This window comes from Eptatretus burgeri, chromosome 11 (genome assembly GCF_056783735.1).
Source record: "Eptatretus burgeri isolate ZD-2024b chromosome 11, Ebu_testis_v1, whole genome shotgun sequence".
Lineage (NCBI taxonomy): Eukaryota > Metazoa > Chordata > Myxini > Myxiniformes > Myxinidae > Eptatretus > Eptatretus burgeri.
The window spans coordinates 34,565,070-34,590,069 of NC_140971.1; the positions used below are offsets into that span (position 1 = coordinate 34,565,070).

Consider the following 25,000-nt stretch of genomic DNA (forward strand, 5'->3'; position numbering starts at 1 on the left):
TCTCAGCCAGCTGCAGTTTCACTTCTTTCTCGGTGCTCTCAGTTCCACCTTCTGTTCCCGGCGCTCGCTTCTCTAGGCCACTCCCCCTCTCAGAGTGCTAGGCGGAGTCTATTGGCCGGAGAGAGGAAGGAAGAAGAAGAACCTCTCAGTCCACCACCACTGTATGAACAATAAACAGCCTCTTGCACCTTCCGACACATGTAGCGTCCATTTACCGAACAACCTGGCTAAACATGCATTTAATGGGGGATCTGGGCTAATCCTATATTTAATAACACACTAAGGGCCATTTCTGCGACAATATATATATGTATTTAAAAACAACCTTAAAACGGCTGAACATATCGAGGCGAAACTTTACAGGTATGACCGCTTATCCACGAGGACCCCAAAATTCCCTTTTTTTTTTTTTTTTTTTTTTTTTTTTGTATACCTTGGTCGAGGCTCGTATGAGAGCTAACACACAACTCACAGCAATGAGGCATGAGACAAGAGGGGCGGGAGTGGAAGGGACAAAACATTGGGGAACAGACACAGGTGAAATGTGGAAGGGAGAGGGATGGGGATGGGACGGGGAACATGGCGAGGGGAAGATGGACATTAAAGGGACTTTCAGGAAGGAAAGCAGGAGAATTGAAGGAAGTGGGCTTGGGTGGATTATCGGGGGTAGAAAAGATCGAGGATTTGGATGGGGGAAGATAAGAGGTGGTGGTGAACAGCTGTTTTGAAAGCCTGGAGGGAAGAATGGGAAAGAATAGAGTGAGGAAGTTTATTCCAAAGGCGGGAAAAAGAGGAATGAAAGAGTGAAGATGAGCAGTGATTCGTGATTTTGGTAGTTTTACCAGAAGGGGGTTGTTGGCGGACCTTGAGCGCCCTGTGGAAATGTGGTGGGGACAAATCGCAGAGAGAGCAGGGGGGCAAGGCTGGAGAGGAGTCGGTAGAAGACAGAAAGACCACCGACCAACCTGCGGTGATTGAGTGAGAGGCCCAAAGACTCAGCTTCATTGCGGGAGATGCCAATGATCTTAAAAGCCCTGGTTTCGACAGCGTGAAGTCGAGAAAGGTGGGAGGCAGGAGCACCAGCCCAGAGGGGAGAGCAGTACTCCATCAGGCTACGGACAAAAGCTTTGTAAGTGGTCAGGAGCTCAAGAGGGCCGAGGAAGGACTTTGCACGACGGAGGATTCCCAGTCAGCGACTGGCTTTTGAGGCAAGGTTGGAAATGTGACTTTCCCAGGAAAGGTCATGGCAGATAGTGAGACCCAGAAGCTTGAAAGAAAAGACTTCTTCCAGAGGATTGTTGAGAAAGTGGATGGGGGGTTTGTAAACGGTCCTTTCGAAGAGACATAGTGAGAGTGTGAGATTTGTCTGGATTGAAAGACATGTTCCACGTGTTGGACCAGTTTGTGATTTTATCCAGATCTGCAGTGAGCGAAGAAGCTGCTGCTTGCCGGTCTGAGGGATGACAGATGGTACGGCAGAGGGTGGAGTCATCGGCAAAGAGAAATAGAGGATTTTCCAGAGAGTCCGAGAGATCATTGATGAAAACCAGAAAAAGAACAGGGCCCAGAACACTACCTTGAGGAACTCCAGCCTGCACAGGAAGAGGGGATGAAAGAACTCCATTTAGGGCCACACGTTGACTGCGACAGGAGAGGAAGTCTGCGAGCCATGAGTGGAGATGGCCTTGAATACCATGGGAAGAGAGTTTGGTGAGTAGGGCAGGGTGCCAGACTGTGTCAAAAGCACGTGATATGTCCAGGGATACGGCTCGGATTTCCTGTCTGGCATTGAGGACCTCCATCCATTGATGGGAGAGCAGTAGCAGCATATCTAGGGTAGAGTGACCTGGTCTGAAACCAAATTGATGATTGGAAATCAAGCCATTGGAGAAGAGGAAGGATTTCATGTCTGAAGCGATGATGGATTCCATAACCTTGCTGATGATTGGGAGAAGGCTGATTGGTCTATAGTTACAGGGATCTGTTTTTGCACCTTTTTATGCAGGGCAGTGATGTTAGCAGATTTCCAAGCAGATGGCAGATGACCTTGGGCAAATGAGAGGGTGAATAGAACAGAGAGAGGGTGAGCAAGAGCAGAAGAGCAGGCTTTGAGGACACGTGGGCTGATGCCGTCTGGACCGGTTGCAGAATCTGACTCGAGGTTTGAAAGCAAGCTCTCCACCTTGTCAGGAGAAAAGGATACAGAGTCCAGGGACAGTTGGGTGCGACTGGGTAAAGTGGGTAGAGATAGTGATGGGTTTGGGACACAAGATTTAGCTGCAAACACCGAGTTTAGACATTCAGCTTTATCACGTGTGGAATCAGCAGTGCGGCCATTTGAGGTAAGGGAGGGGATGGAGGGGGAACATACACCAGAAACAGATTTGATTAAACGCCACCAGGATTTTGAGGAGGGAGAGAGGTTTGAGAGTTCAGACTTGAGATGAGAAAGATGTTGTTTTCTGGCTCTCCTGAGGGTAGCTACACACTTGTTCCGAGCTTTGTGGAAAGAACTGAGATTGCCCTCAGTTGGGTTTGCTTTCCATGAGGCAAAGGCAAGTTGTTTCAGGACAACTGCCTCGCCACAAGCTTCAGTAAACCAAGGGCGGGAGGAAGGGTAAGACAACTGAACACGAGAGGGGATAAATCTGTGCATGAGGGAGAGCAAGTTTCTTTGAAAGAAATCCCAGGATGAGTTGATGTTTGAGAAAGTAGTGATAGGAGACCAGTCTGTAAGTTTGATGGCTGCTCGGAGACCCTGCCAGTCGGCTTGAGTGAAATGCCAGACTCGACGGCGGTGAGGTGGTTCTCTGATAACAGCCAGAGAGATGTCCACTTTAACAAGGACGTGGTCAGAAGAACCAATTGGAGCGAAGGAAGAGCAGCAGATATTGTCAGGGAAATTTGTCAAAATCAGATCCATCCCTTCCTTTAACGGCGTAGGTCACATGGTTGGCAGTCATACTTGATTTACCCTAAAACCCGTTAAAACCTTCCTCTCCAGAATGGCTTGCGAGATTGTCCTGGAACTCCACACACGTGATATACTAGCCTTGGGGAATAAATGGTGTAAATGTTAACTTCATGTCGCATTGTCTGGCAACTATGATTTTTTGAAGAATAAACCTTTAAATGTCTTCTTCTCCAGAACAGCTTGACGAATTGAGCGGGAAACGTCACACACATGTTCCCCCAATCCTTTGGTGATATCACGGTGTTCATGAATCATCAGTATGTCACATGGTTTGACTGCCATTATTAGATTGAACGAAAATATTAAAAAAAACATTTTCTCTTGAACCGCTTCATGAATGGACATGAAACTTCACAGTTATTATCTAGTCATGGGGAATATATGTTTTATATTTCAACCTGATCAGATGCATGGTCTGGCAACCAGAATTATTTAATTCTTTGAATCTGGCTTTTTTTGAATTTTTGTTTTTATAAGTATGTAGCATTATCTAATAATGTGGGTGGAGGCATATCCGTCGAGGTCGTGACATTGAGTGCCATTCTAGTTTATGTAATGCAGTAATGTTGGCAGATTTCCATCCAGATGGAAGATGACGTAGTGTAAATTATAGGGTGAAAATGACAGAGAGGGAATGTGAAGGAATAGCAGAGCAGGATTTTAGACATGTGAGCTGATGCTGTCCGGTCCATTTGCAGAGTCGAGGGTTTTTTTTTTTTTTTTTTTTTTTTTTTTTTTTTGTATACCTTGGTCGAGGCTCGTATGAGAGCTAACACACAACTCACAGCAAGGAGGCATGAGACAAGAGGGGTGGGAGTGGAAGGGACAAAACATTGGGGAACAGACACAGGTGAACTGTGGAAGGGAAGAGGGTTGAAGAACCTACACCTTTTCAGGTGCAAAAGACGCAGAGTCCTGGAGCAGTTCTGTTTATGTTTTTTATTTTTTATTTTTATTTTTATTTTTATTTTTACTTCTAACATGTTGTATACTGTAGAGGAAATTCTTAAGTCGTCCTGTACATTTGAGTCATTTAACAAACAAACACATCCAAACAAAACAAGCTCAAATGAGCTAAGATCCTCGTCCTCTTAATGATGACGTCATAAAAACGAATATGACGTCATTGTGATGCATCAGGTTTGCGATAAATTAATTATCTGTGCTAATGCCCGGCTTGATTCCCGCAAACAAAATTCAAACAGCTTGCCGCAAACAAACAGTTTCGGAGATAATGGTATAGGCGATTTCCATTCGCAGCGATATTATGACGTCAACTTTTTTTCTCGGAAGAATTTCCAAAATCGGAGATGGTTTCTGCCTGCGCGTTGGCTTTCTGCTTATACATGGCAAGTTTCACGAAGATCCGATGAAAACTCTGGGTTGTGAAACAAAAAATGTCAAAAAATAGGAATGACGTCATAAAAATTGATATGACGTCATAGTGATGTATCATATGTGCGGTAATTCATCTCTGCCAATGCCCTGTTCGATTCGCGCAAACAGAATTCAAAAAGCTTGCCTCGTTTCGGAGATAAATTTTTAGGCGATTTCCATTAGCAGGGATATTTTGATGTCACAACTTTTTTTTCGAGGAGGAATTTTCAAAATCGGAGATGGTTACTGTCTGAGCAGGGTATTTTTACATATATGCCAAGTTTCAGGAAGTTTCGATGAAAACTGTAGGCTGTGAAACAAAAAGTACACAAGAAGAAGATGAAGAAGAACAATGTGAGTAAGACTTAGAGATCCTCCACGAGGTTCTAAAAATACAGTGTTCTATATAGTGTTCAGTGAAACACAGCTTTTTGTTATTTTAAATGCTGGTGCCACAGTTTGTCAGGTCGACGTATTTCCAGATGGAAATCATTTTCAGCTTTTGTGCAATAATCAGCCAAATTTTGCAGGATTGTAGCATATATATATATATTTCAAGACCAGATGTGTAAAATCTCTCCCAGCTCAGAATGGCATCAAAACTGTAATCCTTTGGATACATTAATGGATCACATACAATTTATGGTATGAAAGGGAAAAAGTTCAATCCACTTCTTTAACAGACAAGGGAATTATATATAATATGAAGCAATCAGAGTTTAGTCATCTGGACATTTCCTTAGACCAACATTCTAGTTGCGTTGCAATAACATTTTCTCTCAAGCTTGCTGGTACCTTATATCTATCATTTCATAAAATCCCTTCATAAGTAAAATATATTTAAATAATAGGCAATTCTTTTGTACTGAATTCAGCTTATTTGAAAGGTCGGCCTGCTTATCATATCTTTATGAGACAGGTCAATCATCTTTCATTACAAAGGAAAGATATGATTATGTTAATTAAAATTAAAATAGATACATGTTCAAGCACATAGAATCGTACCATATTTGAGTTCATTTTCCATTTCCGATGTAATGTTTATTTAAATATCTTGTTTTACTTAACATTTCATTTTTGTTTTTATCACCCTCATGCCCAAGCCTGGTGTTGGCTTAGTCGTTAGGGTGGCTGGCTTGGGATCCTAGGGTCCTGAGTTCGAGCTCCGTTGGCCACTGAATTAACACCCGGGGGTTGACTCAGCCTGTCATCCTTCTGAGGTCGGCGAATTGAGTACCAGTGTACTGGTCCCGGTGTATGCCCCAGTTAGAATAGGTGTACCATATCCCTGTGTGTCATAAGAGGTGACCAGGGTTGGCATCAGGAAGGGCATCCGGCCATAAAACATTGCCTCAAGAAGGGAACCATGATTGCACGGAGCCTGCAAAAAGCTAACCCCTGCACAACAGGGAAAAATGGCTTTAAAAAAAGCTGTTTTTTTTGTTTTTGTTTTTTACCCTCATACCCATTATGGTAATTTTGGAGACATTGTATCAACAATACAAACGACCAAATAGCAAAAAAAATCTTTACTTCAACTTTTAACATGCTTAACGTTACTAGCAAGTTGCCTGTGCCCACACAGGATTCTAAAAGGGGTATGGGTGGACACTCCTATTCTGTTCCCTACTTTATAATATTCTCATTTCAAATATCTGTCATATCATAGTCACAGGCATGTTGGTTAATGCAATCCATGCCTCTTAATATTTTCAAATAAAATTTTCATGTAACAGACACATTTTAACTGACATATTTTATATTAATACATCTTAACATTTTCTATTGATATGTTGTGTAATTTCAAGTCATTGACACATTTTCTTTTCATTTCTTAATGTTTTCATGACAGAATTTCATGAAATACTACATTGTCAGTGAAAACCCCATTTTTCCCCTTTGAATTATTACCAGCAAAAATGTAAATGGCATCTTCTGTAATCGGTAATCTGGGTGCAACAATTCACGTTTATTGCCAAATCTGATGCAATTCAAATGCTCTAATGGTGGTGAGGTGCTCCATTTGAAACTATTTGTTTGAATATATATATATATATATATATATATATATATATATATATATATATATATATATACATATATATACATATATATACATACATATGTCGAGGCGTCGATCACCCTTAACTGAGGCATGAAGACGTCGATGTAAATGAGAGAAAATTGTTTATTGTCTAACAATACATGCGCACGGAAAACACACCCCAGGCACAACAATTTGCGTTTGAGGAACCCAGAGAGTGCTCTGCTTGAATGGTCGAGTCACTCCCTCATATATACACGCTTTTATCTCCAACAAATTTCATCACATAATCGTCCTCCCTTTCATCCCAGGACCAGCTGGATTACCAGCTGGATTGCCAGCTGGCTTATGTCCTGGTGATATATATCAAACAGATAAGCAAGATCAAAGGTTTTCTTCCCAGGTTCTGCTACACAATGCTCCCTTGAATCACTCAAGGTTAACCTTACTTATCTTGCACACAATGTCCCAAGCAGAAATATATTTTACTTAACTGCAGGCGAGTGAATTGAGTTGGGAAGAAACAAAAGCTTTGAAGATAAAGGTACAAATCCCAACACACACACACACACACACACACACACACACACACACACACACACACACACACACACACACACACACACACACACACACACACACACACACACACACACACACACACACACACACCCACACACACACACACACACACACACACACACACACACACACACACACACACACACACACACACACACACACACACACACACACAGACTCCTATAGAGAAGGACTGGAACCTCCCATGCTCGGAGTTTTTAACTTGAGTCTGAAGGATTAACTTGAGTCCGGGGCTAAAATGACTTCTAGAGCGGCTCGAGACACGATCTCGGGATCCATATAGGGGTTTTTGAGGACGGCGAGTTCAATAGTGTCATTTTCAATACCACCTGAGGTCATCTTCAAGGTCAAAAGGTCATATTTCGACGTCAAATTACTGAATTTTGGTATTTTTTGCCCATCTCTGTGTCTAACTCATAAACGGTGAGAGATGGCTGATTGTAATAAGATGCAAGTGTGTAGAGCTGTCAAACTTTGATATTTATTGTCATATATCGTATTACATAAACATTATATGCATGTCACAACACTATGCCTATTACAACTATGTCTATGTCTATCACGAGTTGGAGAGCTTTTCTTGCCTCCTTAGGCATCCCAAAGCTTTTTCTTTGTCACTTACATTGAGGACATGAGCTTTCAAAACAATGTTAGCTAAAGTAGTACATGCAGCATTACTATGAGCTAAAGGTGCATCTACAGAGGATACCAGCTCAGCAAAATGAAATTGGCAAGGCATTTTTGTCTTGTCACACAAATTATAGGCATTACGTACAAAAAAGACGGTTGACATAGTCGGCACACTCAATCCACCTCTATTCAAATTATCTAGAAACTCAGATGACACCTCGTTGCCATCTTCATCATCAATGATCTCCTCCATACTAGTGCTATCGCCATATTTATGAACAAGGTGTCTGGCCAAATAAACTACTTTATGCTTAAGGGCATCGTCAGACCCCAAGAGATCCTGAGTGTCTTGAGGAGTAATCTCGTCAATGAGTTCACTTCACTCATCTGGATTTATGGAAGTTGTACAGTTCTTGTTGCAATCAATCACACGAGAACTAGATTCGGGCATAATGTCATGCTTCATGAGTGTTTGCAAATTTACAATTTTAGCTGAGCCATAATGTCAATCACGTCAATGTAGAAGTTTTCACCGCTTCTTTGCCTGGCTTGGCCGAAAAACTTTTCCAAGGCTTCATCTGCAAATATAGCAGGAAGAACGTAGTCAAAGTCTTTCTCTGCCAGAAGCAATTTGGCAGCATCCACATTATTACGTGTGGACACAGTGAAGGCTTCCCTGACAATATCTGCTGCTCTTCCTTCGCTCCAATTGGTTCTTCTGACCACGTCCTTATTAAAGTGGACATCTCTCTGGCTGTTATCAGAGAACCACCTCACCGCCGTCGAGTCTGGCATTTCACTCAAGCCGACTGGCAGGGTCTCCGAGCAGCCATCAAACTTACAGACTGGTCTCCTATCACTACTTTCTCAAACATCAACTCATCCTGGGAATTCTTTCAAAGAAACTTGCTCTCCCTCATGCACAGATTTATCCCCTCTCGTGTTCAGTTGTCTTACCCTTCCTCCCGCCCTTGGTTTACTGAAGCTTGTGGCGAGGCAGTTGTCCTGAAACAACTTGCCTTTGCCTCATGGAAAGCAAACCCAACTGAGGGCAATCTCAGTTCTTTCCACAAAGCTCGGAACAAGTGTGTAGCTACCCTCAGGAGAGCCAGAAAACAACATCTTTCTCATCTCAAGTCTGAACTCTCTAACCTCTCTCCCTCCTCAAAATCCTGGTGGCGTTTAATCAAATCTGTTTCTGGTGTATGTTCCCCCTCCATCCCCTCCCTTACCTCAAATGGCCGCACTGCTGATTCCACACGTGATAAAGCTGAATGTCTAAACTCGGTGTTTGCAGCTAAATCTTGTGTCCCAAACCCATCACTATCTCTACCCACTTTACCCAGTCGCACCCAACTGTCCCTGGACTCTGTATCCTTTTCTCCTGACAAGGTGGAGAGCTTGCTTTCAAACCTCGAGTCAGATTCTGCAACCGGTCCAGACGGCATCAGCCCACGTGTCCTCAAAGCCTGCTCTTCTGCTCTTGCTCACCCTCTCTCTGTTCTATTCACCCTCTCATTTTCCCAAGGTCATCTGCCATCTGCTTGGAAATCTGCTAACATCACTGCCCTGCATAAAAAGGTGCAAAAACAGATCCCTGTAACTATAGACCAATCAGCCTTCTCCCAATCATCAGCAAGGTTATGGAATCCATCATCGCTTCAGACATGAAATCCTTCCTCTTCTCCAATGGCTTGATTTCCAATCATCAATTTGGTTTCAGACCAGGTCACTCTACCCTAGATATGCTGCTACTGCTCTCCCATCAATGGATGGAGGTCCTCAATGCCAGACAGGAAATCCGAGCCGTATCCCTGGACATATCACGTGCTTTTGACACAGTCTGGCACCCTGCCCTACTCACCAAACTCTCTGCCCATGGTATTCAAGGCCATCTCCACTCATGGCTCGCAGACTTCCTCTCCTGTCGCAGTCAACGTGTGGCCCTAAATGGAGTTCTTTCATCCCCTCTTCCTGTGCAGGCTGGAGTTCCTCAAGGTAGCGTTCTGGGCCCTGTTCTTTTTCTGGTTTTCATCAATGATCTCTCGGACTCTCTGGAAAATCCTCTATTTCTCTTTGCCGATGACTCAACCCTCTGCCGTACCATCTGTCATCCCTCAGCCCGGCAAGCAGCAGCTTCTTCGCTCACTGCAGATCTGGATAAAATCACAAACTGGTCCAACACGTGGAACATGTCTTTCAATCCAGACAAATCTCACACTCTCACTATGTCTCTTCGAAAGGACCGTTTACAAAACCCCCCATCCACTTTCTCAACAATCCTCTGGAAGAAGTCTTTTCTTTCAAGCTTCTGGGTCTCACTATCTGCCATGACCTTTCCTGGGAAAGTCACATTTCCAACCTTGCCTCAAAAGCCAGTCGCCGACTGGGAATCCTCCGTCGTGCAAAGTCCTTCCTCGGCCCTCTTGAGCTCCTGACCACTTACAAAGCTTTTGTCCGTAGCCTGATGGAGTACTGCTCTCCCCTCTGGGCTGGTGCTCCTGCCTCCCACCTTTCTCGACTTCACGCTGTCGAAACCAGGGCTTTTAAGATCATTGGCATCTCCCGCAATGAAGCTGAGTCTTTGGGCCTCTCACTCAATCACCGCAGGTTGGTCGGTGGTCTTTCTGTCTTCTACCGACTCCTCTCCAGCCTTGGGCGCCCTACTCTCTCTGCGATTTGTCCCAACCACATTTACACAGGGCGCTCAAGGTCCGCCAACAACCCCCTTCTGGTAAAACTACCAAAATCACGAATCACTGCTCATCTTCACTCTTTCATTCCTCTTTTTCCCGCCTTTGGAATAAACTTCCTCACTCTATTCTTTCCCATTCTTCCCTTCAGGCTTTCAAAACAGCTGTTCACCACCACCTCTTATCTTCCCCCATCCAAATCCTCGATCTTTTCTACCCCCGATAATCCACCCAAGCCCACTTCCTTCAATTCTCCTGCTTTCCTTCCTGAAAGTCCCTTTAATGTCCATCTTCCCCTCGCCATGTTCCCCGTCCCATCCCCATCCCTCTCCCTTCCACAGTTCACCTGTGTCTGTTCCCCAATGTTTTGTCCCTTCCACTCCCGCCCCTCTTGTCTCATGCCTCCTTGCTGTGAGTTGTGTGTTAGCTCTCATACGAGCCTCGACCAAGGTATACAAAAAAAAAAAAAAAAAAAAAAAAAAAAAAAAGCAGTTTGCTGAGTTGGCTTCAGCTTATGACCACCACCTCCTTGCCATGCGCAGGTAGATATAATTGGGCAGGCCTGCTCCAGCCTAGTGAAACTTGTACAGTCTACTGTCCAAGGCTGTCTGGATTTGTCACGCAGATGGAGAGCTGAGAAACGGTCTTTCACGTTCATCATCTTGAACCACTCACTCATTATCTGGGTGAGGATGATTGTGCCTTCACTGATGCCCAGTGAATCCTTGAAGGTCTTTTAGGCAGCGACAGTCTTGTCATTGAACACTTGGCATACCAATGGTACGCTCTGGCGTTGAAGGGGCTTGGGGAAAACAGCGGTGTGCGTCAGCTTGGTTAAGCGAATAGGAGTAGCCCGGTCGATCTCATAAACCTTCTGAGGTAGATCTCATAAATCACTCCAGTAAGCTTTGTACTCATTACCATCTACGACAAATGAGAGTGTCTTGCCATCAACAGTAATCCAGTTGTTGCGAACATTTTTGAAGATGTGCACGTAGTCGTACACTAAGAACATATATTGCTCTTGAATTGACAGCACTTGGCAACTTCCTGGTCCTCCAAGTTTTGAATAAACACTGCGGTTGGTATTGCAATTTTCACATATCAAAGAAATCACAGTACTGACAGCACCAACTACATCTGATGCAGCTTCGATAAGGAGTTCCTTCAGCTGATCGGCAGTTAGTTTTTTGCAGGGCAAAATGCGTAGAATATAGCGTGGACCACCGAAATGGCAGGCAACTTCAACAACCATAGCATGTGAAGCAAGCATTTCGTGTTCACCACCCGCTGCTGCATTTTGAGCATATCCTACAACATGCCCTCCAGAAAATCGCAATGTCTCGACCAGCTTTACCTCGTAAAACATTAAATTGACCAAATGCTGCTGTGGTTTAAGCTGGTCGAACAAGGTTTTGAGGTTGGAGTCCTGCTGACTACTAGCAAACATCTGTTTTACCTTTTTGTTGATGGTAGAATGATTAAGCCGGATTGACGAATAATTTTGTGTGCACTGGGTGATATGTTGTGAAGCTGCATTGCGAAAATCATAGTATCAGTATCAAATCGGCGACGATCAAGAGGTTTTAACATATGATGCAGCTGCGACGGAAGGAAGGTGAAATGAGGAAGCTCGTGTGTCTCAGTCATCCAACAGAGCTGGCTTATTACAAGCTGAAGAATTTCCTTGCTTGTGCATTCATAGATGTTTACCTGGTCAGTTATGGATCTAATCTGGGACCATTTTGAGAGCAGGCTGTTCTTCTGCAAAGGAAAAAGTCGTTTGGGCACCTCAATGCCATCTTTCTCAACTCTATTCAAGAATAGAAATCCAAAAGGTGAGTGAACTTGTTCGAAATGAAAGAACTGCTTGACAGTTTGTCCAATAGCATCAGTTCTTGATAGGTAAAGGTTTTCCTGGTCTTTTATGACGTTAAAGCCAGGAAAATAGGAGCTGATTTTAGCACATAAGTGGTCGAAATCTTGGATATTGTCTGCAGCCTCATCAGCTGCCTGCATCTTCTTAGCTCTTGATTCTGACATAGAAGATGATGTTGGGCGTGGGGCTGAGGTCACCTGCTTCAAAGCTGATTTCGGTACTCCAGGAAATATTGATGGGGGTTCTTTGGGTCGTTTGCCACCCCTAACTGACACCCAATCACAATTGAAATGTGTCTCACAAATATATATATATATATATATATATATATATATATATATATATATATTTTAAGCACCTCAAGCTTTCTTTCTCATTTGGCATTGCCAATATCCATCTCTCCCTCTCCTCAGGATCTTTTGGGAAGGATATGACCTTTACATAAGGAGTCCCATCATAGTTTCCTCTCCAACCAAAGCAGCTGCAACGACGTGGCATATTGTCACCAAAGCAGGAAACAACACAAAGATCCTGTGAGATCACCAGCTGGACAATTTCTGAAAGAGAAACAAACAAAACATACATTAGTTAACGATGATAGAAATCAGCAAGTAGGTGCAGTCGGTGCACAATGTCATGTTTTGTCATAGACTTTACAAAAGTTTTCCTCTATGAGTTAGACACAAAAACGGGCAAAAAAAAATACCAAAATTCAGTAATTTGAACTTGAAATATGACCTTTTGTCCTTGAAGATGACCCCAGGTGGTGTTGAAAATGACACTATTGAACTCGCCGTCCTCAAAAACCACTAAATGGATCCCGAGATCGTGTCTCTAGCCCTTCTCGAAGTCATTTTAGCCCTGGACTCAAGTTAATCCTTCAGACTCAAGTTACAAACCCCGAGATCGTGAGGTTCCAGTCCTTCTCTATAGGAGTCTATGATATATACACACATACACAGTACTCCTCTGTCCTGAAAGGATGGTGTAGAGCCAGTGCATGGACCTCAAGACCTGCCTAGTCCAGGTTTGATTCCCGAGCTGACTATAAAATGATGGATCGGTGCTTCGCAGGCAGGATTTGTTGAATCTTAAAGTGTGCTGTCTTCTTTTGAAGGTTAAACGGGTTTGTCCCTCTGTTAGCATTAGCTTGTAAGTGTGAATGATATTTTGGTGTTCTTCGTGAAGATGAGGCGAGTTATCGCTGACACCCTAAACATTTGAGGAGGCAAACAAATGCCTCCTCAAATGGGCTCCAATCAAACATAAAGTCCAGCCATCCAATTCATGAAAGACTTTGTCCTCGTGTCACCCCACAATAAGGTGGTATTAATTGGGGCCGCTAAAGAAGTAGTAGTAGTAGAGTGTAAAACTATTTTTCTTTTGTTTGCCATTGTAATTGAATTGAAAATGCGTATCATCTTTTTGTCGATTAGCTTTATTTTCATGTAAAAAAATTTATATCTTCGCGTGATATTTGCAATCATACGAAATGGTTGCAGTTGGTTTCCTATCTCTCCGTCGAGATCGGCAAATCTCAATTGATTGTTGACGTATCCATTTATATTTTGGTTTTTACATCAAAAGTATAAGTTGTAATGTCATTGTTGACATGTCTTGCCTTATTCACATAAGTTAATATTGGAATGAATATATTGAATGCATGCTAAGTATGAAGGCATAATACTCACACAAAAAACAGGCTTATTGTTTTGCACCGATTACATTGCCTTAACAAATTAAACGTTTGGATTTAAATTGAATAACTGCGAATATGGGAGGAGAGAGAAAGAGGAGGGGTGGGGGGTAAATATTATGATATAACTAGCACAATAAAACTGGTAATTACCATGTCCAAAGTTTGTTTGTACAGTGTCTAAGGCATGTAGTGTAGCTGTCACACATCTCGCACATGTGGACATACAAACGAATGCACAAGACAGGACTGTTAGGTGAAACAACACAGGACAAGACAAACACATCCACTGAATTTGGGGGGGGAGTACTGTCATTTCCCAGGGCATTCAGGGTACCAGCGACGTCATAACAATGACGCCACTTTTCTCACCGCACCAAGTAGGGCATCTCCCAAGGAGGAATTTCCTCCTCCACATGGATGTCAAAAGAGAAGTTTTGGTTGCATTTGTTCTTTTTATTCAATGTGTTTTGTTTGTTTGGATCCAGTGACCCCTGATGTACCTGCAGGTACGTGCAGATTGGTACGTGTATGCAATATTGTCTTCTCTTCCCTGGGTGGGAAAAGAGTTGTATGAGAAGAAAGATGCTGAGATGGACAAAATTTTGTCCACCATCGAAAGTTATCTCAAGTGAGAACCTTTTAGAGAATCTATACTTTCTGAATATGCGATTATTGATGGAATCACTTGTATCTTTCCGAGCATGGCTCTTTGTTAGATTTTAGCGCAGACTCCCAACGAGTCAGACTAACTTTTGGCTTTTTTGCATAATAAAAGTGTTCTTTGACCCATGCAGGCAGAGAAAAAAGACTCACTTGTCCTTGCTTCAAGTGTGGTCATCGGATGCTCCGCATCCTCAGGAAGAGGTCAGTGGTTCAACAGCATTATTTGTCAATGGAAAACTGTGGGGCCTTCATGAGTTTTTATGCCACCGCAACCCCGAAGGCCAAAGGCATTATGTTTTCGGGTTGTCAATCCGTAAGCCCGTTAGTTTTTTTGTTGCTTTTTTGTTCCCACAATAACTTGTGAATCACTGGAGGGATTCCAACCAAACTTGGCACACATATAGACTGTATTAGAACGATCAACGGATTAGATTTTGGGTTCACAAGGTCTGACGTCATATGCCCTTTGAAAATCATTTTGCAGACCATAACTCATGATGTCTCCCTTCAACTCATCTTACTTTTTTCGTGACCTTTAATTCTTCATGTGACCTTGAATCAAGATCATATGTAATGTTGGGTTGACATTTAACGTGGGCGGAGGCATATCCAGCGACGTATTCGCTTCAAATTCTATTTTCTAGTTTTTTATTTAATTTATCGTTCATCTGATGTCATGATTTTATTAACCAGTTTAGCAGTGATTTTTGTATGTTTATTTTCCTTACATTGCCTTCTTTTTTTCTTTTTTTTTTAAATTGCATTACCATTTTTATCACCTTGTGCTGTATAATTATTTATGTTTCTTCGATTCCCAACGACATTGGATTATCAGACAACATTTGCTAATCCACCGTTTCTTTTCACCCTCCACGGCAGTACCTGGACTGCCTGTGGGCGCAGATCCAGCGAATGCGAGCCGACCGTTGGCAAGAGCGCCATCTCCTCCGGCCATACCTCGCCTTTGACTCTGTGCTGTGCGAGGCCCTCCAACACAATCTGCCACCATTCACGCCACCTCCAAACAACTGTGATGCCGTGTACCCTATCCCGCACGTCGTGTTTCGCCTCTTTGACTACACTGATGCTCCAGAGGCAAGGCACCCGAAACATCTTGGTCCTGCACCCATTCCAACATTCCGATTTAAATAATTATATGCTGCCCATTGTTATTAAAATCCCTCTTCATCTCATAAGTTTGCTCTCCCAGTGAGTGCTACATACACTAAACACCATCCCTATAGGGCCCAGTCATGCCTGGAAGCCATTCTATTGAGCGATTCGTCATAGAAGAGAACTTGCACTGCATCATGAAATCTCACTGGAAAGAACGCAAGGCATGGTGAGAATTTGATCACTTGTGCATCTTCCCATTTCCTTTCGCTCATTATTTCTGAGCTTTGTTTTGATGCATGACACACATTGCCATTCGTGTTTTTTTAATTGTGCATGTGTATTTTTTTTGTTTTTTTTTACAGTGCAGCCCAGTTGCTGAGCTACCCGGGTCGGAACAAAATTCCTCTGAACTACATGATTGTTGAGGTGAGAACGAATATGGAAGCTGTAGACAATTTGCTCAAAGCAATATGCTCACAGCTTTCCCCAAAGCATTGTAATGTCAGGCCTGATGTGCTTAAATCTTAGACCAGGATGCTTAGGGAAGTTTGATATGCTTGTGATACACTTAAAATCCCAGTGACGACAATGAGCAGTCATTCACTAGAGGTCATGCTCTCAATAGATGATGAGGAAAAAGGGTGAAAAAATTGGAGATTGACTTGACCTTCAACATGAAATTTGCTGTCTAATATTTATGATTTGTTCATCAGTGATTTGATTTGGTTTTGTGGTTCAAAACGTTTTATGGCCTGGATTTTTACTTCTTTTATTTATTTATTTCTTGGACAACCATGATTACGGGTTGTTGCATTGACGTTTATAAGTATGTCATTGGTTCAAAGACTCGGTGTGTTTTGGATGTTTCAGCAGTTCATTGGTCACCTCTCAAAGCATCGTTTGACACTGCTTGTGTGCAGGTGATCTTCGGTGAATTATTCCGCCTGCCAAGCCCACCGCATGTGCAGGTGATGTACACGTCTCTACTGATAGAGTTATGCAAGTTGCAGCCCAGCTCTCTCCCTCAGGTCGTATCCACACTTACAGGTCTTGCGATTTTATTGTGGGGAGGGTGCGGGTTCCCTTGGTTCAGTTCGGGATCACGGTGAGTGTGCATTGAATAGAAATATAAATATAATTTGTCACATTCTCGGTTTACGTGCAACCTTGACTTGCCCTGCACAGCTCGCACAGACAACCGAAATGCTCTACATGCGTATAGAGAAGATGAATGTCACTTGCCTGGACAGGTGAGCCATTCTCTTGGCCTTTTCAGTTCCTCCTCGTCAAAATTTCCTTTTTTTACGATGTCACATCGTTTCTCTGAAATGTTTTGATCATATGTTTAAAAAAGATAAATAAATTTAAAAAATCAGGTGATGCAGGTGCAGTGGCCTGCAAAAGTATTCATCCTCTACCAATAATGCCACATTTGCATGAATTACGGATTATGTAGAAACAATTTTTCCAAATGAGCTTTTTTATTCAGAACTGAAGAGATCAAACTCAACACTGTTATAGTTGAAGTAGGTTACATGGAAGGAATACCGACAAAAAAACGTGTACTCATCAAAATTCACTGGTTGCAAAAGTATCCATCCCCTCAGGTCAGTATGTGGTGGAAGTACCTTTTGCAGCAATCATTGCTACGAGTCTTTTTGGGGGGGTCTCTCCCAGCTTTCCACAGTGAGGTGGTAAGATCTTTGTCCATTCTTCATGTGAAAATTGCTCTAGTTCTGCCAAGTTTGATGGGGATCGTCGATGGACTGCAATCTTCAAGTCTCGCCATAAATGTTAATTTGGGTTCAAGTTAGGACTTTGACAAGGCCACTCAAGAACATTTAATGTATTCTTATTCAACCACTACAGTGTGGCTTTAGCTTTGTGCTTTGGATCATTGTTCTGCTGAAATGTGAATTTCTTACCCAGTTTCATATTCATTGCTGACTCAAGCAGGTTTTCATGAAAGATTCTCCTGTACTTTGCACCATCCAGTGTCCCGTCTATCCTGACAAGATTGTCAGTCCCTGCTGATGAAAAGCAGCCCCATAACATGATGCTACCACCGCCTACTTGACAGTAGGGATTGTGTGGACTGGACGATGTGCAGTGTTCGGCTTGTGCCAGACATAACACTTTGAATTTAGACCAAAAAGTTCAATTTTAGTCTCATCTGACCATAAACTTTTCTCCACATGCCTGCAGTATCATTAAGATGCTTTTTCACAAACTCCATACGAGCTTTTAGATGCGTCTTTTACAGTAATGGCTTTCTTGCCACCTGTTCCTGGAGGCCAACTTTGTGAAAGGATATTGTTGATTGGTGAACACTGACCCCCATCTCGGAAAGAGCCTTGCATATCTTTCAACGTCATTGTTGGATTTACAGTGACATCCCGAACCAGCTTCATGCTTGCCCTGTCGCTGAGTTTGGATGGGCAACCTGATCTAGGTAGAGTCTGGGTGATATGATACATCTTCCTCTTCTTATTGATGGATTGCGCCGTACTCAAAGGGATAATGAGTGACTGAAATCTTCTTATAGCCCTCTCTTTAATTGTGCTTCACCATGTTATGTCTGTCTGTCTTCTCTGGTCTTGGATGGCATATGCAGAGAGTTCAGCGAGCAATGCAGGGTGCCAGACTCTATCAAATACTCGAGATGTGCAAGGAGATACAGCTCTGATCTCGTGTCTGAGATTGAAGGCCTGCACCCATTGTTTGGAGAGCAGAAGCAGCATGATCACGTCTGATTTTAAAAAAAAATGATGTTCTGGAATCCAGCCATTGGAGAAATGGAAAGATTTTATGTTGACTGTGATGAATGATTCCTTAATCTTGCTAATGATTGAAAGTAAACTGATAGTTTGTAGTTAAGAGAATCGGCACCATGCTTATGTGATGTTTTGATGTTTGCTAACTTCATAATGGACGGAAGATGGCATTGCACAAATGATAGAGTGAACAGGGCATAAAGAGGATGTGCAAGAGCAGCAGAGCTGTTTTTCTTTCGAACACATGCACAGATGCTGTCCAGGCCAGTTGCAGAATCAGAGTCTAGGGTTTCCAGAAACCTTTTCACCATCCCAGGTGGTAAAAATACAGACTCCAGGAGCAGTTGGGTGTGACTGGTCTGGGTCGGTATAGAGAGCAAGGGATTAGAGACACAGGATTTGGAAGCAAATACAGAATTGAGACATTCGGCCTTCTCACGAGCAGTGTCGGCTGTGGTGCCATTTGAAGTGAGGGAAGGGATGGAGGAGGAGCACACTCCAATGATATACTTAAAAAGGCACCACCAGGTTTTTGAGCAAGGAGACGAGGTTGAAAGTTCAGTCTTGTGGTTCGTCAGATGTTTTCTGGCTCTCCTGAGAGTGGGCATACTGTTTTTGTTGTTTTTTTGGATTTGGATTGGGACTGCCGAAGGTTGGATTTGCCTTCCTGGAAGAGAAGGCAAGTTGTTTCAAGGCAACTCTCTCACCGCAGGATTCTGTGTAGCATGGGCAGGAGGAATGGTATTATGACTGAATATGAGATTGGATGAATCTGTGCACAAGAGAGAGCAGGTGCTTGTAGAATAATTTACAGGCATCGTTACTATCAGGGGCAGCAGATTTAGGACATGAGTCCTGAAGTGAGGTGGTGGCTTTCAGTCTCTGCCAGTCAGCCTGAATGAACTACCCGACTCACTGGCTATGAGGCGGTTCTGAAAATAGCCAGAGAGATGTTGACTCTCACAAGCACATGATCAGACAAACCAATTGGAGCAGAGGAAGAACAGGAGACATTAGCAGGAAAGTTGGTCATCATCACCAAGTCCGGAAAGCAGGATTTGCCATTGGTAGAAATCCGTGTCAGAAAGTTAACAGATTGATTCAGGCCCATGTCCGGAGTCATTTAAGTCCTTTGCTGCAGTGCCATGGCTGGTGGGACATTCCAGTGGCTGGCCAATTGGCATAGTGACAGTTTAAATCGCCACTTATGAGAAAGAGAGAGTTGGGATGAGTGGTTGAAAGTTGGTTGAGATGTAAACGGAGTAATCACTTCAGAGGATGGTACAGAACACAGACAGATAAGAGGAAGAGGTGGTAGTGGAGAAGTTGCTGCAGCCCAAGGCACTCCTGGATATTTGGAGGTGTAAGAGCAGTGCACAAATGGTGAGTAATGGAGTTGTTGATGTTGTCGAAGAAATTTTCAATTCCTTCTGACCATTTGAGTCATTTATTAACAAGGACAAATGTGTCCAAGAGCCGCGTCCTAAAGGTTTTGTTTTCACCAGAAGAAGAAGAAGAAGAAAAACAACAACAACTTCCGATATTTCGTCACGTGCCTTGACGGAGCCAATAGCGAGACCCGTCCTGGATGATCGTCGTTCATGACGAGAAAATAGTGTATTTACGAAATTACAATACATTAAATGGAATAATCTTTAAATAGTAATATAACATGAACTTTTCCAAACTTTAAAGCAAATGTCCGAATATATTTAAAAGTTCATGATAGACGCTCTCAAAAGGCACCCTCAATGCGAGGATGTGTACAGGTGTTTAGTATTGAAGGAGATCCGATCCTGTATATAAAAGAGCCGAGTCCTAAAGGTTTTGTCTTCATAAGAAGAAGAAGAACAACGCCGAGCTCTCCTAGAGCCGCGTCTCGCTTAACAAACATAAACAAATACAAACAAACATCTAACATCAATATGGAGAATTTCAGAAGCGCTTCAATAAGCACCACAGTCTTCCTCTCAATTCTGCAGTCCATAGAAACTTTGAATTCTTATATAGTTTTCAGTGAGAAGAAGTCTGTTTTTCTTTCCCACATGCTGGCACCACATTCGACAGGTTGAGGGTTCATGGAAGAGATCACTTACAGCTTTTGTGCAGCAATCAGCTTAATTTTGAAGGGCCAATGAATATAATATTCAGGAATGAGAGGGGTGAGTTCTCCCTCGGCACAGAATGACATCAAGACTGCAGCCCTTTGGGTATTTTGATGGATTACACATGGTTCTGTGGTATGGAGGTCAGAAGGCCAACCTGCATTGAAAAGGCTAGGGAACGATATATAATCTGAAGCTGAAAAGGTTTAAAAGCACATCTGGATATCTCCTTTGACCAACATTCCATTTGAGCTAAAATAATATCTCCAACCAGACTTTAAGAGCCACATATAATTATTATTTATATATTAGATTTCCCTTAATAAGCAGAATAAATTCAAACAATAAGTAATTCTTTTATATTGAATAATGATTAAAGATTACTTGAAAGGTCAATCTGTTTTGGGGACATTTACTAGGAAGAGTGATCATCTTTCAATACAGAAAAGAGATATCAAGTCATTAAAAATGCAAATACATTATTAAAATAGATACATGTTCAAGCATATAGAATTGTAATAATCATGTCATATTTGAGTATATTTTCCATGAAAGGTTTACAATACATTTACTTTTCAATCAAGTTTAATTGGCAACATTTTATTATAATTATTTTATCACCCTCGAACCCATTATGCTAATTTTGGAGATTTTTGCATAGACAATGTAAAGTGCAACTCCGTCACCGGGACGGTCGAGCCAGAGGAAATAGTAGCTGTGAGATACACAAAGGAGTCGGGTACGTGCTGTGGGAGGAAAGATTCGGTTAAGCAGATGATGTTCGGTTTATCATCAGCAGCCTGGATTGAGAGATCTGTCAGACTTGAGCGGAAGCCTCAGATGATTGAGGACTACACAGTTAGAGACAGAGGAGGAGACATTGCTGGGAGGGTGCAGGATTGTGGAAAGAGGGTAAGGGGTGGGGGAACTTGGAGAGTGCGTGGGGCAACGTGGGAAACTTGGTGGGGATGCGGGGAGGTGGAATCTGGGAGGGGGCAGGGTGAGGAGGAATTTGAGGGGGGCTGGGTGAGGGGGGCTGGGTGAGGGGAATCTGGGAGGGGCAGAGCTAGGAAAGCTGTGTGGGGAAAGGGGAAAGATAGGCAGGGTGAGGGGAAAGATGGGGGAGGTAGAAAAGGGGAACATGAGTTGGAGGGATGCTGAATTGAGGAACACAGAGAAGGGCTGGAGCTGGGAGGATGCAGGTTTGTAGGAGATGATGTGGGGAAGGATACTGACATGGAAGGTTTTGACACCATTAATGGATGTGAAGGGGAGGTGAGAGTTGTGTGCAGACACCCTCTGCAGATTGGATGTTTCATGATTTGCAATTAAGATACGCAAAGATGGACATCACAAGAGGGGTTATTGAAGGCACGGAATGTAGTCGGCATGTATGTACTGGAGCAGAGTCGATGGGCTGAGCCTTTGTATTTTGACAGGTTTGGGAAGGAAACTGAGGAAGAGAAGAAGAGGAATATATCAATATGAAGAACATATGGCGTGTTCCTGACTGATTTTTATTATTATTATATTTGGCAATTCCATGCCAAATACACTATTATTACAGGAATTATTTATTATTATTATTCTTTATTTTTGTCACACATCCATTGCCCTAAAACTCCTCCTCGGGCTTTTGTCTAGGAGCACTAACAGTTATGTCTTTGAAATGGGCTGCATTCAAGGAAGTGTCAACTTTTGACCTTGAAATTCTCAAGGTTAAGGTCAAGGTCACACAAAAGGTCAAAAACGCATTTTGCCCCATATCTTCGCCCCATGGAAAGATGCAGGTTAGCCGCTGACATTTTCTGATAGGTCAAAACAGGGCCTACAAAAAATCTTATTTGACCAAAGTTGTGTGACCTATATCTTCTGAGATCGGTAGGGGTCAAAGTTCATGCTGTTGCCAAATACGTATTCGCTGCAAGCGAATGCAGCCCTCTAGTTATTATTGTATTTGGCAATTCCATGCCAAATACACTATTATTACTGGAATTCTTTATTATTGTATTTGGCAATTCCATGCCAAATACAGTATTATTACTGGAATTCTTTATTATTATTTTATTCGGCAATTCCATGCCAAATACACTATTATTACTGGAATTCTTTATTATTCTTTATTTTCGTCACGCATCCATTGCCCTAAAACTCCGAGGGCTTTTGTCTAGGAGCAGTAACAATTATGTCTTTGAAATGGGCTGCATTAAAGGAAGTGCAGTGTCAACTTTTGACCTTGAAAATCTCAAGGTTAAGGTCAAGGTCACACAAAACGTCAAAAACACATTTTGCCCCATATCTTCACCCCACAGAAAGATACAGGTTAGCCGCTGACATTTTCTGATAGGTGACAACAGGGGCTAGAAAAAACCTTACTAGACCAAAGTTGTGTGACCTATATCTTCTGAGATCGGTAGGGGTCAAAGTTCAATAAAAACACATTTTGCCCCATATCTTCGCCCCACGGAAAGAAACAGGTTAGCCGCTGACATTTTCTGATAGGTTACAACAGGGGCTACAAAAAATCTTATTTGACCAAAGTTGTGTGGCCTATATCTTCTGAGATTGTAGGCGTCAAAGTTCATGACGTTGCCAAATACGTATTCGCTGCAAGCGAATGCAGCCCTCTAGTTATTATTATTATTTCATATGCAACCTGAGGCTGCTGGTTGCATCATTGCTGGGGTACTCATTTGGTTGTTCTCGGAAGGATGACAGGCTAAGTGAACCCACCTGGTGCTATTTAACAGCACAACAGGGGCTCATACTCAAGATCTTAAGTCAACACCCGGCTTTGACAGAGAGATAAGGCAAATGAGGCATTTTAAATGTAATTAAATGTTTTTTGAAGGAAGAAACAAATGAATTCAATCAGGAGAAATGTGAAATCAATTGAGAGGATTTGAGGATGAAGGGATAAAGAATGAATGAAGGAAGAAAACGATAGGCAGAATGAGTTCGTGATTTTTTTTTTTTTTTGGAGTTTAATGTTTTTGTTTTTTTGAAGCTAAGAGGAAAATAATGAATTTGATAAACTTGAAAGGAGAACACTTTGGATAAAAAAGTGGAACCAGGTGCGTGTCAGAGCAAAGATAGCTTGGGACGCCCACAGGGACACAAATTTGACAATTCTGCACAACAAGGTACAGTTAAACATTGAAAATTTGACAAAAACACAACCAACAGCACAGGGATGAATAGATAACAGAAAGATGACGGATATGGTCCAGAAAGCTTAGCTTTGATGAACTCATAGGAGGCACGTATGAGCAAACATCCAACACACTCCAAATGGTTTTTACCATTCTCCTGCATCACACTTTTAGTTTGTCTCAATACTTCAAGGGGAACTTGTTTGTATATAATACTAACATTTGCCATTTGTAGTGTTATGACAGTTGGTAATGTATGTACAAACATTGCACATTACCATTAATTTATTCTGCAGGTTCATTAACTGGTTCTCTCATCATCTGAGCAATTTCCAGTTCCGCTGGAGTTGGGAGGACTGGTAAGTATGGCGTGGGCCTGTGAAGTAAAATGGTTCCAGTTTGTGCATGACCTTTGAACTTTGTGGCTGAGTGACCTTCACATCACCGACTATGCACAATAATATCCAGCACCCTTTACTGCACTAACTGTTTGCTTTTCATGAAGTTTATATCAATGCCACTTATAATCATTTTGCTTATTTGGTGAATGTTTTAGAAATTTGTTTGTCTTTTTTTAACCAGGTCAGACTGCCTGACACTTGACCAAGGAGGGCCGAAGCCCAAGTTTGTGCGGGAAGTTCTCGAGAAATGCCTTCGGTTGGTGTCTTTCACTCCCACATGGTTTTAGTGATAATATGTTTCAGCAATTTTCTAGCATTTATTGTTTTCCATTTCTCTTCCTTGCTCCCCCCCCACCCCACCACCCATGAACATTTGCTCCCCCCTCCTCCCCCAACCCTTTGCCCCCAACATAATTTCCTAACCCTCTTCTCCAGTCCTAATGACACTGTCACATTTTAAAGGTTTAAATGTACTTCCACCACTCCCATTTCCCATCCACTTTCACTGCCACCTTTCAAATCAGCCCCAGTTGGTAAGTTGTTAGTTCGACAATGTGGAGATATTATTTTGATTTACCTCTGCGTAAGGATTCTCAACAATGGATCCAAACAAAGTTTGCAATACACATTTTAGTCCCCTCCTTTCCTTTCACTTGCAGCACATGGGTGCAGGGTAACATAATTTGCTGAGGGCCCGGCTGTGCCGCTAATGCAAAGACGCTCATGGCTACTTTTAGCAAAGGACACAGTGGGATATTTAACGTCCACTGACTAATGCTGGCGGATGGGACGCCCAGTTTAACGTCCATCTGAGGGACGCCACACACATTGATATCTCACCTTGACTGAGAAACACCAGGATGATGGTTCATTACTGGTTCGGGATTCAA

General features: G+C 42.6%; 1 protein-coding gene across 2 annotated transcripts in view; it reads left to right on the plus strand.

Annotated features, from left to right (window-relative positions):
* Positions 1 to 25,000, plus strand: part of NCBP1 (nuclear cap binding protein subunit 1) — a 108,231-nt gene that overhangs the window by 24,700 nt on the left and 58,531 nt on the right. The window contains exons 6-14 of one of the 2 annotated variants that reach the window (XM_085845901.1): positions 14,406 to 14,527; positions 14,694 to 14,763; positions 15,442 to 15,657; positions 15,807 to 15,904; positions 16,041 to 16,104; positions 16,599 to 16,709; positions 16,864 to 16,928; positions 24,006 to 24,068; positions 24,292 to 24,366. In XM_085845901.1, coding sequence (XP_085702027.1) covers positions 14,406 to 14,527; positions 14,694 to 14,763; positions 15,442 to 15,657; positions 15,807 to 15,904; positions 16,041 to 16,104; positions 16,599 to 16,709; positions 16,864 to 16,928; positions 24,006 to 24,068; positions 24,292 to 24,366 — 884 coding nt within the window. Of the gene's footprint in view, positions 1 to 14,384; positions 14,528 to 14,693; positions 14,764 to 15,441; positions 15,658 to 15,806; positions 15,905 to 16,040; positions 16,105 to 16,598; positions 16,710 to 16,863; positions 16,929 to 24,005; positions 24,069 to 24,291; positions 24,367 to 25,000 lie in introns of both variants that reach the window. The other variant, XM_085845902.1, reaches the window with a different exon arrangement.